This window comes from Argentina silus, assembly GCF_951799395.1.
Source record: "Argentina silus genome assembly, chromosome: 20".
NCBI lineage: Eukaryota > Metazoa > Chordata > Actinopteri > Argentiniformes > Argentinidae > Argentina > Argentina silus.
The window spans coordinates 14,462,647-14,475,146 of NC_139674.1; the positions used below are offsets into that span (position 1 = coordinate 14,462,647).

A 12,500-nucleotide genomic window follows, 5' to 3' on the forward strand; every position below is an offset into this window, starting at 1 on the left:
CACACAGCACAGGCGTGTGACAGTAACACGGTACCGCTACCCACACACGCGACGCGAAGCCTCGACACGGTCTCTGAAGTTGAGCTGGACTGTATGAGGTTTTGTGTGTCATAAACGCTTGTGTGACATGGTGGCCAAATGACTATTTAAACTGGAACGATGCTTCTTTCATCTATTGAATGTTTTAATAGAGAAACACACACACACACGTATGCACAAGCGCACACACACACACACACACACACACAGTTTTCTGTCATGAATAAACGTTTCTCGTGTGCTGTCCTTCCTGCTGTGCTAGAACACTGGAGAACCCCCCCTCTCTCTCCCTCCCCCTCTCTGTCCTCTCCCTCTCTCCCCCTCTCTCTCTACCTCTCATCTCTCTCTCTCTCCCCCCACAAACAGATCGCTGCAACACTGTCATCATCACCAATGCAGCAACCCTGATCGACTCCCCTTTATTTGTGTCAATAACTTTTTCCTTTCCAGCCAACCCAAGGACAGCGGTAAACAGCTGAAACGAAGACACCCTGAAGAGGAAAGCCTTTTAAACTGAAAGAAAGAGAGAACTCTCTCTCTCCCTCTGTCTCGTGTCTCTCTCTCTCTCTCCCTCTGTCTCGTGTCTCTCTCTCTCTCTCCTCTCTATCTCTCTATCTCTCTGGCGAGAGGAAAGGCCTCTGTGTCTGTGGTCCGAGTGTCCCCAACTGCTCTGTGGGCCGACCTTTGACCCCCCCCCCCACCCCCCCCCCCCACTCCTCTGTGTAGTGCTGTCCCTAGGCTCCTCCTTCCTCCTTCCTCCTTTCTCCTTCCTCCTCCTTCCTCCTCCTCCTCCCTCCTCCTCCTCCTCCACCTCCTCCTCCTCCTCCTGCTTTCTGGTGATAGTTACTGATTGCCTGTCTTGTCTGAGCATCCATGTTCAAATTCAGTTCCAAAAGGGGTTCATCCTCACCTCAAAAGAAACAGAGATTGTAGAAGAGGACAGAGAGGGAAGGTTTAAAGAAGAACTTTGAGGGGGAACTAATGAGAGAGGATTAGGGCGGACATCTCAATTGCAGCCTGATCGAACTTAGAGCTCCCACCAAACTCAAACGTGGCTCCACCCTACCTTCTCACATTCCAACCAATCACAACCAACCAGCCATACAGCCCCCCCCCCCCCCACCCAGCCTACAACCGCCTCAACAAGCAAAGAAAATCCTGTTACTGTGCCAACCCCCAAAACCCACCTCACAAAAACTGACACAAAACTTGCCTCCACCCACTCCACCCCCCTCCCACACCACCACCCAAACCTCACCAACCCCCCCCCCCTCATCCATACACCTGTAGAGACAGTGACCTGACCCCCTGCCTGTCCCCCCTCCCCCCTCCCCCCTGTGTAACACACCTACGTCACGCCATCCCAGCAGCATGCCTTCTCTCTGACGCCTGTCCGACCGTCCGTCCGTCCGTCCCCAACATACCTCTGTCACTAATCTACAGCCCGTATGTCTGTCTGTCTGTCTGTCTGTCTCTTTGTCTCTCTGTCTGTCTGTCTGTTTGTCCGTCCGTCCGTCTGTCCGTCTGTCCGTCCGTCCGTCCGTTCCGTCCGTCCGCATGGGAGAGTCTGCTCTGCATTTTGATTTTTTTTGATTTTCCTATTTATTATTATGTATATATATCTATATATTCTTTTTATTCTTTCATTTTTCCCTCCTTGAGCTGCAGTTCATTAACAGCCACCCCTTATCCTCCTGTTTCCTTGCAGTGCGTCAGTCATCCTTGCTGTTTCTCCTCTTAACCGTAGCCCTCTGTGGAGTAATTCTCCCCCTCAGTGACTGTGTCCTGTGTAAGTGTTGCACTCTAAACACTCCCCCTGCAAAGGGGACTTTAGAGCTTAGTTCCTTTAGCCTCATAGGAGTGTCTTCTCTTGAGATGAGGCTCCACCCCCCCACCCCTCCTGACCTCTTCTTACACAACCACCCACAAGACGTTATACACACTTTCACACTTGCATGTTCTCTCTCTCTCTCTCTCTCTCTCTCTCTCTCTGACACACTCTGATGCACACACTCCCTGACGCTCAAGTACGCACACACACTCATGCACACACACACGACGCACGCACGCACGTACGCACACACACACACACACGCTCATGCACACACACACACACACACACACACACACACACACACACACACACACACACACACAGACTCTCACACACAAACACACACACACATACAGACAGAGGCTCTCACAAACACACACACACACACATACACGCACACATTTAACCGTTTGTTGAGAACCAGAATACCTCTATAGCCTCCTTGTGAACACACTTCAGAGAGTCCTTCACTTTGTCCACCAAACCTTCACACACACTAACACGCCTGAGAACACACACACACACACACACACACACACACACACACACCACACACACACACACACTAACCCGCCTGAGAAAGAGCCGTAACAGGCCAAGCCGAGGGTGATGGAGGGGGCTTTACGTAATTACCCCCCCCACTACCCACCCTCCACTACTCACCCCCCACCCCCCACCCCCCTCACCCAAAATCTCACTCTGTACATCAAAGACAGTCCTAGTTCCATTGTACTGAGTGGCACCCCATTCAGAGAGAGATGCTCATTCAGAGCCTAATGACCCGGTCCCAGTGAAAGACCCCCTCTTCCCAGAGCGAGCGCCCCCCCCCCCCCCCCCCCCCCGCATCGCTCCTCATCAAGCCCCGCAATTTCTAACACCACTTCCTCGCCGCATGTCTTGCATGTCATTTTAACCGTGCCCTCCCCCCCACAAACCCCCGATCCTTTCTCCCTCCCTCCACCCTCCTCCCCTTCCACTACTGTTGCCCCCCCCCGCCTTCCCTCCCCTCACCCCTCACCCACCCCCCCCCCACCCCACCTCCCCCACCCCCCCCCGCCCGGCTTGGGAACAAGGTTTCCAACGTTGACTGACTGTTTTAAAGCCAGTTGTGATGTGTTCCATAGGCAAACAGGCAACCAGCGCTGCCCCCAGACTTCCTCTCCTCTGCTCTCCTCTCCTCTCCTCTGCTCTCCTCTCCTCTCCTCTCCTCTGCTCTCCTCTCCTCTGCTCTCTGCATGCCTCTCTCTTCCATCGCTCCCTCCCTCCCTCGCTCCCTCCCTCCATCGCTCCCTCCCTCCCTCCCTCCCTCCCTCCCTTCCTCCCTCCCTCGCTCCCTCCCTCCCTCCCTCCCTCCCTCCCTCCCTCGCTCCCTCCCTTCCTCCACTCCCCCAACCCCATTTTTTTCAATGTGCCTCTCTTCCTCATTTACTTCTCCCATTGTGGCCCACAATGAGACAGGTTTTTCCTTTCCTTTCCTTTTCTCTCTCTCTCTCTCTCTCTCTCTCTCTCTCTCTCTCTCTTTCTTGTCATCCTTTCTTCTTTTCATTTTGTCATCCTTAAGTCCTTCAGCCTCCCTCTTTGCTGTAGTGTTTGTCTGATCTGGTGGCTTGTATAGCCTCTTGTCAACCCCCCCCCCCCCCCCCCCCTTACTCTATTGTCATCCTCACCCCCCTCCTCCCTCACTCCACCCCCCCCCCCCCCCACCCCACCACCCCCTCCTCTCCCCGCTTCCTCCCACACTTACGCAGCTTGTCCTGGACATGTTTGCTCATCCTCCCTTTCCTCCTCCTCCTCTCCTCCCTTTTCTCCTCTTCCTCCTCCTCTTCTGATGTGAGGGAATCATTGCTGAGAATGTGTGGCTGTTTGATATGGAAGACAGAAACACCAACGGCTTCAACAAACAACGTCAACTTCCAACCCCCCCCCCCCCCCAACCCCCCCATCCACCCCCCCCCCCCACCCTAAATTATCATCACATTTTATTTTGAATTTCTTTTTTTTTTTTTCTCCCAATACCCCCCCATCCCCCACCCCCCACCCCTCATCCTCCCGCTTCATTTTGATTAAGCTAAAGACTGATTTACTGATTTTATTTATTTCCTCAATTCTTAACTTTTTTTTTTGCTATGGGATTTTTTTCCTTTTTTTTTTTCTCCATTTTGTTTTGGGGGAACAATTAACACTCTAACAGGGATTTTGGCGCTTCTTCATGGCTTCTTTTTGCTTCTTGGCTTCTTCGGTTTTTTGCTCAAACGCCAAGATGGCGGCTGACTGACGCCGCGGCGGTCGTCTTCAGGCAGGGCGGTGGACCATTGGGCTTCTCATTAACCTACTGCCTACTGTTTGTCATCTTGTCACTTGTGTTTTAGAGAGAGATGAGGCTGCAATTGAGAGCTCTGAGTTCAATTCCACGTCAGTAGCTGATGTGGACAAACGGGTGAAGCGCCGGCTACTTATGGGTAACTCTTTTCTTCCTCTTTCTATGTGTTGCCATGGCGCTTGTGCTTGTATCCCCCCCCCCTCCCCCCCACCCCCCTCCCTCCCTATACATTCCTTTCCTCCCTCTCTCCCTCTCTCCCTCTCTCTCTCTCTCTCTCTCTCTCACTCTCTCTCTGTATTTTTATTTTTTGTTTGATTTGTTTATTTTTTTATTTTATGAAAGACTTTGGTACCTTCTATGTCTACCCCCCCCCCCCCCACCCCCCCAAGGTGGTTCTGATAAAGGAGAAGCTCCTCCAGCCTTGCTCCCAACTCTACTCCCCCCCCCCCCCCCGCCCCCGCCCGTGTCCCTGGATGAGGCCCGTGCTCTAGTGTAGCTTCCCCACCGTGACTAACCGTTCCCCCAGCCACACATCGCTCCAAAGATGATACTGAATCGGTCCGGCACCACTCCTCTCAGACACCTGGTCTTAGGCCCAGTCGGCAGAAAAATGACGGCCCAGATCTGGCCCACGTCCGGTTTCTACCGCCGGCTCTGGCTGCCATTCATGAGCCTTTGCCATGAAAAGGCCAGACCTTGGCCAGCATGTGGATATGGCCCAGGTCCCAACCACACTCAGACCAAAGATGGCCCAGTAGCTACTGGAATGTACAGGAAGCTCTTGCCAGAGCTGGCCCACAGCAAACTGCCAACTCTCAGTCAGGGCTTCCTGGACGAGGTCTGGCCCATATAATACTTTCCCGGCACTCAGCCATATGTGCCACCATGAAACCAGATCTGACCCGCAATTGTCTGCTGGCTGGGGGGTCTTTTGACCTTCTTGCAATCAATGAAAAGATCTCTGAAAAAACTTGGAAACAGAAATGGCACTTTGCCGTTTTTGTATTGAGTGTGGTTGACTGTACAGTACATGGCCATACTAAACATACAAGCACTAATATTTCAAATACTCAATCTTACCGACCCTTGACCCTTCTTGACCCTTGATCATCCGGGCATGCAGAGAGCAGTACAAGAGGAGTTCCAGATCTATCTCATAGCATCTTTGGCGTTGTCGTCGCAATCACCTAAGGGCCGTCATCTGGTACCTTTTCAGTCTCTTCCCTCATAGTGGATGGCATAGGGCTTCGTTCAATCAAACCCGCCATCCGGATGTCTCCGGTTGAAGACGAAAAAATCATTGTTATGATGTGAGAATGCACTGTACGTTTTGGATTTATTTATTCAATAAACTTTTTTTTTTCTGCAGTGCTTGAGGAATCTTGCTTGGCCGGATCCTGGCAACTTCCAGATGTTGGTTTTGATTGAATAGAGACCCCCCCAAGTCTTTAACATCGGTTTACCTACAACTCCACACACCCTTCCCATAACGTCCTCCCCTCTCCTTTCCCATTGGTCAGTCATGTGTCCTAGCCTGACCCTTGCAGCGTGTAACATATGTGGAGTCATTTACATCTATCTACCATACGTCATCTCTCATTGATGGTTAACTCACCAACTGCCAAATCATTCCGGAACACTCACCACCTAGAGTGCCAAGTGTTCTATGAGGTGTCTACCTAGCATCAACTTTGATTGGCTACAAAATGAAGCATCATCATTTGTTAATTTTTGGTAAATAAAGTCACCCTTGGCACTCTGTAATGTTGACAGTTTACAGCGACTTTATTTACCCTCGGCACTAAATGAGTTAAACCTCAACACTTGAAATCCATCAAGGCATACAGGCCAGCGATGAGAACTCTGGCTCCAGATATCTACACTGAGAGGGATGGATTAATTCCTGTATCAATAGGTCAGTGTACAGCAAACAAAATTTACAGAAAAAAAAGCATGAATGGTTAACCCTTTCCTGACTCAGTAGAGCAAGAAACACCCCTTCATTCTCTACTGAATTACTGAATTACTGGTCAATGTCAATCACTCCACAGAAAGAAAGAAAGAAAGAAAGAAAGAAAGAAAGAAAGATTGAAAACGACAACAATATGGCGCTCAGACAACTTATTAGTTTTAGAAAAACCCATCTGGAATTGAGATGGAATTCATCCTAATCCTAGGACAGTAAATTCAGGGATTGAATTACATGTATAACTACAATTTATACACAAAAGCAGTCGTCCCACTATTCTAAAGTGCCTATCTTTCCTACACCCCATCTCCTCACCTTCACTGGCAGACAAGAGTAGGAATCCACTTTAGAATGTTTGGATGCTCCCTCAGTCAGATCCACTGTAATAAGATACTTCCCCTTACCTTTGCTGAACCCCAAAAACCCCCATTTTACTCAACTGTGTGGGATCTGAATATGTTTTTTTCCCTCTGAACTAAACTTGACTAACAACTAAACCGGACCAAACGGGTGATTCCCCCTACTAATCCCCGAACTAAACCTGCACCTTCTGAGACTTGGGAGCCTGGGAGCATTTCTCCTCTCGGTTTCATTTTGGTTTTTCCGTTTTTCTGTTTTTCCGTTTTCTCCTCTATGTAGTTATTTTATTTTCAAAGAACAGAACTGCTTCAGAAATGTCTCCTGGTACACAGCACACTGTGCAGTATGTGTATCAACGGGGGAAGCCCAAGTCTGTCTGCTAGTCAGGCAGCTTGGTCTTGTGTATGTGTTGTACTGTACCTCAATGTGTGTCTACAGGTTTCTTCTTTACAGAGGCAGATTTTCTTTCAACAGGTGTCATCCATTGGGTCAGGGTGGGGTGGAGGGATGGGGGTTTGGTTGTAGGTAACGGACGTAATCCTCCCATCATTCCCTCTTTCGCCCCTCCCGTACTCACACCTCAGTCTGTCCCTTTTCATCCCTCCCTCCTTCTTGTCTTAGTTTCAGCCTCACACTCCAACCCTGTCTGACCCAGACCTGCTCCTGTCTGACCCAGACCTGCTCCTGTCTGACCCAGACCTGCTCCTGTCTGACCCAGACCTGCTCCTGTCTAACCCAGACCTGCTCCTGTCTGACCCCAGACCTGCTCCTACCAGACCCCAGACCTGCTCCTGTCTGACCCAGACCTGCTCCTGTCTGACCCAGACCTGCACCTATTAAACCCCAGACCTGCTCCTGTCTGACCCAGACCTGCTCCTGTCTGACCCAGACCTGCTCCTGTCTGACCCAGACCTGCTCCGACCAGATCCCAGACCTACTCCTCTCTGACCCAGACTTGCTCCTGTCTGACCCAGACCTGCTCCTACCAGACCCCAGACCTGCTCCTGTCTGACCCCACAACTGCTGCTGTCTGACCCAGACCTGTTCCTGTCTGACCCAGACCTGCTCCTGTCTGACCCAGACCTGCACCTATTAAACCCCAGACCTGCTTCTGTCTGACCCAGACCTGCTCCTGTCTGACCCAGACCTGCTCCTGTCTGACCCCACAACTGCTGCTGTCTGACCCAGACCTGTTCCTGTCTGACCCAGACCTGCTCCTGTCTGACCCAGACCTGCACCTATTAAACCCCAGACCTGCTTCTGTCTGACCCAGACCTGCTCCTGTCTGACCCAGACTTGCTCCTGTCTGACCCAGACCTGCTCCTGTCTGACCCAGACCTGCTCCTGTCTGACCCAGACCTGCTCCTATTAGACCCAGACCTGCTCCTATTAGACCCAGACCTGCTCCTGTTAGACCCCAAACCTGCTCCTGTCTGACCCCAGACCTGCTCCTATTAAACCCCAGTCCTGCTCCTGTCTGACCCCAGACCTGCTCCTATTAAACCCCAGTCCTGCTCCTGTCTGACCCAGACCTGATGTCCCTGTTGGTTATACACCCCTTCATTCCAACACTCGTCCATGTTTCCTACAATCTCCATTGTGTGTGTGTGGTGTGGGGGTGTGTGTGTGTGTGGTGTGTGCACGTCCGTGGTGTGTGTGTGGTGTGTGTGTGGTGTGTACGTGGAGTGTGTGTGTGTGTGCGTGCGTGGATGTGGCGTGCGTGGTGCCTCCTGCGACACGCGGCGTTCCTGTCTCAAAGCGTCTGCTGCTGTTTGCTCTGCCGCCACCGTCACCAGATTGATCCAGACAGATGCAACTGGAACCTGGGATGTAATGAAAAAGAACATTGCAGAGACAGAAAGATAGCCAGGCAGAGAGAAGGGAGGGAGGCGACTGAGGAGAAAGGTAGAGAGAGAGATAGAGAGAGAGGGAGAGAGAGACTGAGAAAAAAGACAGACAGAGAGAGGGAGGGAGAGAGAGAAAGAGAAGGGAGGGAGAGATTGAGAAGAAAGACAGACAGAGAGAGGGAGAGAGAGAGAGAAAGAGAAGGGAGGGAGAGATTGAGAAGAAAGACAGACAGAGGGAGAGAGAGAAAGAGAGAAGGGAGGGAGAGATTGAGAAAAAAGACAGACAGAGAGAGAGGGAGGGAGAGAGAGAGAGAGAGGGAGGGAGAGAAAGAGAGAAGGGAGGGAGAGATTGAGAAGAAAGACACAGAGAGAAAGAGAGAGAGAGAGAGAGAGGGAGGGAGAGACTGAGAAGAAAGACAGACAGACAGAGAGAGAGAGGGGGAGGGAGAGAAAGAAGGAGGGAGACGACTGAGAAAACAGGCAGAGAGAGAGAGAGAGAGAGAGAGAGAGAGAGAGAGGAAAAGAGGGCAAGCTCACGAAAAGGCATTTTCGAGGGTTCTAGTTCATTGAACTATTGGCTAAATTTAAGGTATTCCCGTCAGTAAATCCCAGGCATATGCTGGACACATGTGACCAGGGTGTGAGCGCCGGTGGTGGTGCATGGACCCAGGCTGACGGAGGCGTCCAAACAAACCCCGCCTCACCTTCTGGACAGATGGGGCTGAGTGAGGCCAGCGCGAGGCCCGGGAGTTAGCGTGATTCTGGGCCGGAGGCCTAGCTGACAGCTGGTTGAGGTGGCCGGCGGAGATTGAAGGGGGATCTTGTTATGCGCTGAAAGGCGATAGGGCCGTGCGGAGGTTGATGGGACTTGGCGTGATGCTTAGTAAAGCACACACACACACACACACACACACACACACACACACACACACACTTCCCCACTTCTTTCACTCACTCACTCTTTAATCAATAGAACATGTGTCTTCTGCTCACGGAGAGAGAGAGAGAGAGAGAGAGGGGATGCCCTGGCTCTTTTGATTGGTCAGCGTTTCTGTGTGTAAAGTGTGAGGGGGGCGTGTGTGTGTGTGTGTGTGTGTGTGTGTGTGTGTACCCACTGTCTGTCTCTCCGCTCCTTTCCACTCTCTCCTGACGTAGGCAGAACAGCCGAGTCTGTCCAGAGTGAGTCTGTGTGTGTGTGTGTGTGTGTGTGTGTGTGTGTGTGTGTGTGTGTGTGTGTGTGTGAGCAAGGCAGGTATCTCGGAAAGGGTGCGTAAGGGGGGAGTTAAGGGGGAGTTGAGGGGTGGGCACGGGGAGGGCGGCACTGTTGATTTGTGCTGGCTCTCAGCCAACTCCGGCCCTGCTCACACGGACAAGACAGACGAGTAATCTTCATCTGTCACCACGGAGATGAGAGCTGGTTTCCCCTGCAACCCTCCTTCTCCTCCTCCTCCTCCCCCTCCTCCTCCAGAAACCCCTCAAACCCCCTCATCCTCAAAAAAAAGAGATTTGAAGATTTTTCTGCTGTCGGTTTTGCCCTGTCCCACCTCCTCCTCCGCCCTATCTCTACGCATGGTGGGTGACTACACGGTACTCAGCCAAGGGGAAACGTGTATTGAGAGTCTAAGGGAAGCAGAAATGACAGCATGTGTCTGTGGAAGTCTATGGACATACTGGATGGTGCTTTACAGCTGTACAGTGGGGGATATGACAGGAATAGCGTTTTGTAGTGATCAGTCAGGTTAGGTCAGGGTTTTAGGTGTGTTAGTTTTCTTTTACAGAGGGTTTTATTGGCAGAGGTGTTGCCCTACCTGCTCAGTCAATGAGTCAGACATGCACTGTAGGCTGGCTGTCAATCATTGAGAAAGGGGGGGCGGGGGGGGGGGGGGGGGGGGGGGGTGAGCACAGGAGGGAAATATGCCCTTTACATACTTGTCATACAGTGAGCATGTGGAGGAGGGGGGAGAGGGGAGGGTGAGACAGAAATATGCAGGGGGTGGAAGGGAAGGGGGGAGGGGGGGGTTCGAAGAGGTTGGAAGGGACATGTCCAGTACATCAATCAGAGTGTGCAGCGTGTCTGTGCTCCTGTGTTCAGCCTTGCCTGGGGGGGGGGGGGGGGGGGGGCGTGTCTGGCAGGAGAGGGGCTCTCTACAGGACTGTACTCACCCTGTGCCTAATGATAGGGCCCACTACTGGGCTCAGTATAAATCACTCTGACCCATAAACACACCCCACACACACTCACACTCACACACACACACACACACACACTCACACACACACACTCACACACACACACACACACACACACACTCACACTCACACACATTACTGAGCCAGAGTGGAAAGTGGGCAGGGGTCCGTTGCTGTACCCTACAGCACCCATCAGACGAGCTGCCAGGATGATGGAGTATCTCTCCTCTCCTCCCAGCCTCTTTCCTCCATCCCCTCGACTCCCTCCTTTCTTTTTAGGCCAACAGAAACACCCACACCCTCTGCGAAATAGATGGCCATTTTGGATCTGACAGGGCCTCTGGGGAGTGCCAATGATGGAAACTGACAGCCATGTCGGCTCTCCCAAGTGCTGTTTTTGATGTAGACAGGCGACCATGTTGGCTCTGCCAGCTGAAGAGATGCCGTCCGTGACTGTGCACTCTTTAACAGCTTCATGCTAATGCTGTGACCTGCAGAGCCGGACACGTTGGCCGGTCTGAAAGTGTTTATCCTCTTTCCTCCTCCCTAGAGCCAAAGCACAGAACCTTTTTGCATTTAATTAGTTGGGAAAATGTGCCGGAAAAGTGTTCCATCACTGATTTCGGAAATGTCTGGTTCCGAACCTCTTTACCCAAGAACCTTCAGGCTGGGCCGCTTTCTTAGGACACACTGTACAAAAACGTAGCAAAAAAAAAAAAAAAAAACGTCCAGGCCCAAATTGTTAATACATAACCTTTTCCTTATTGAATATCGTGTTATTGAGTCCCAAGTGAATGTCAGGTTTCAGCTTCCTCAGCAGTACTTTAAGCCAATAGAGAATCGGTGAGCTCAGCTTTACTAAAGCAACAGTAAGCTCCGCAGGTGAAATTCAGTTTGCCATCAGGAGCTGTTTGTTTTGGGATTAGCTCCGGCAATATTCACAAGTCAGAGCAAACCTTATCTGTGCCACATACAAGAACATTTAATCTGGAGAAAAAATACACACGTTGGTTCTAGGTTTTTCGAGGTACGGTACCAGGTACTTGATCCTGCACTGACTAACTGTAGAGTCTCTGTGTTCTCTGTACTAACAATGACCTTCAGTTCCATTTTTGACCCAATGTTTTCTTGTTTTGGAAACAGGGGCTTACCTGTCTTGCGTAGGCCACCAAGTTCTTCTTCCCCTTGTCAGCAAAATGTCGTTCACAAGGCCTTTTCTGTCCTTGTTTTATTGTTGTACACATCTTTCATTCTCTGATATGGTCTGCTAAGTGTTGCCCGTTCTGTCCAGCAGAGCCTCCTGACTGTTTATAACCTGTTTATAACCTGTTTATAACCTATGAACTTTCCACTGTGCGTAACCTCATGATATCTGCCACCGGCCTGTTGAATAACTGGAGTGTACCATGACGTGACGTGTGTGTTAATATGTTTGGGTGAAACTGAAGACGGAGCGTGTATGTTGAAAGACCTACACATACCCAGAATGCACCGTCCTGTTGTGTATCTCTCCCAGTGCATGTGGCCTTTCCTCCCCCTACGTCACCCTCAGTGTCTGTTGTCTCTCTCTTGGTTTGATTAGTCCAGACTCTGCTCTTTAGATCCACATGACGGCCAGTGGGTTAATGCCCCCCCCCCCTCCCTCCCTCCCCCTCCTCCCCACCCCTCCTCTCTCTCTCTCTCTCTGTCCCATTGTATGTTTTGTTTTACCCAGAAACCTGTGCGGTGAACAATGGCGGCTGCGACAGGACGTGTAAGGACACGGCCACGGGGGTGCGCTGCAGCTGTCCAGTGGGCTTCACCCTGCAGCCCGACGGCAAGACCTGCAAAGGTCAGTGGGTGTGTGTGTGTCTGTCTGTGTGTGTGTCTGTCTGTGTGTGTGTGTGTGTGTGTGTGTGTGTGTGTGTGTGTGTGTTGGGGGGGGGGGGGGGGTGCTCTCTT

The 12,500-nt window shown here is 51.4% G+C and overlaps 1 protein-coding gene across 1 annotated transcript in view; it reads left to right on the forward strand.

Annotated features, from left to right (window-relative positions):
• Positions 1–4,238: 4,238 nt before the first annotated feature.
• Positions 4,239–12,500, forward strand: part of scube1 (signal peptide, CUB domain, EGF-like 1) — a gene marked incomplete at its 5' end in the record, with an annotated part of 32,315 nt that continues 24,053 nt past the window's right edge. The window contains 2 exons of the mRNA XM_083691913.1: positions 4,239–4,332; positions 12,274–12,390. Coding sequence (XP_083548039.1) covers positions 4,239–4,332; positions 12,274–12,390 — 211 coding nt within the window. The remainder of the gene's footprint in view (positions 4,333–12,273; positions 12,391–12,500) is intronic.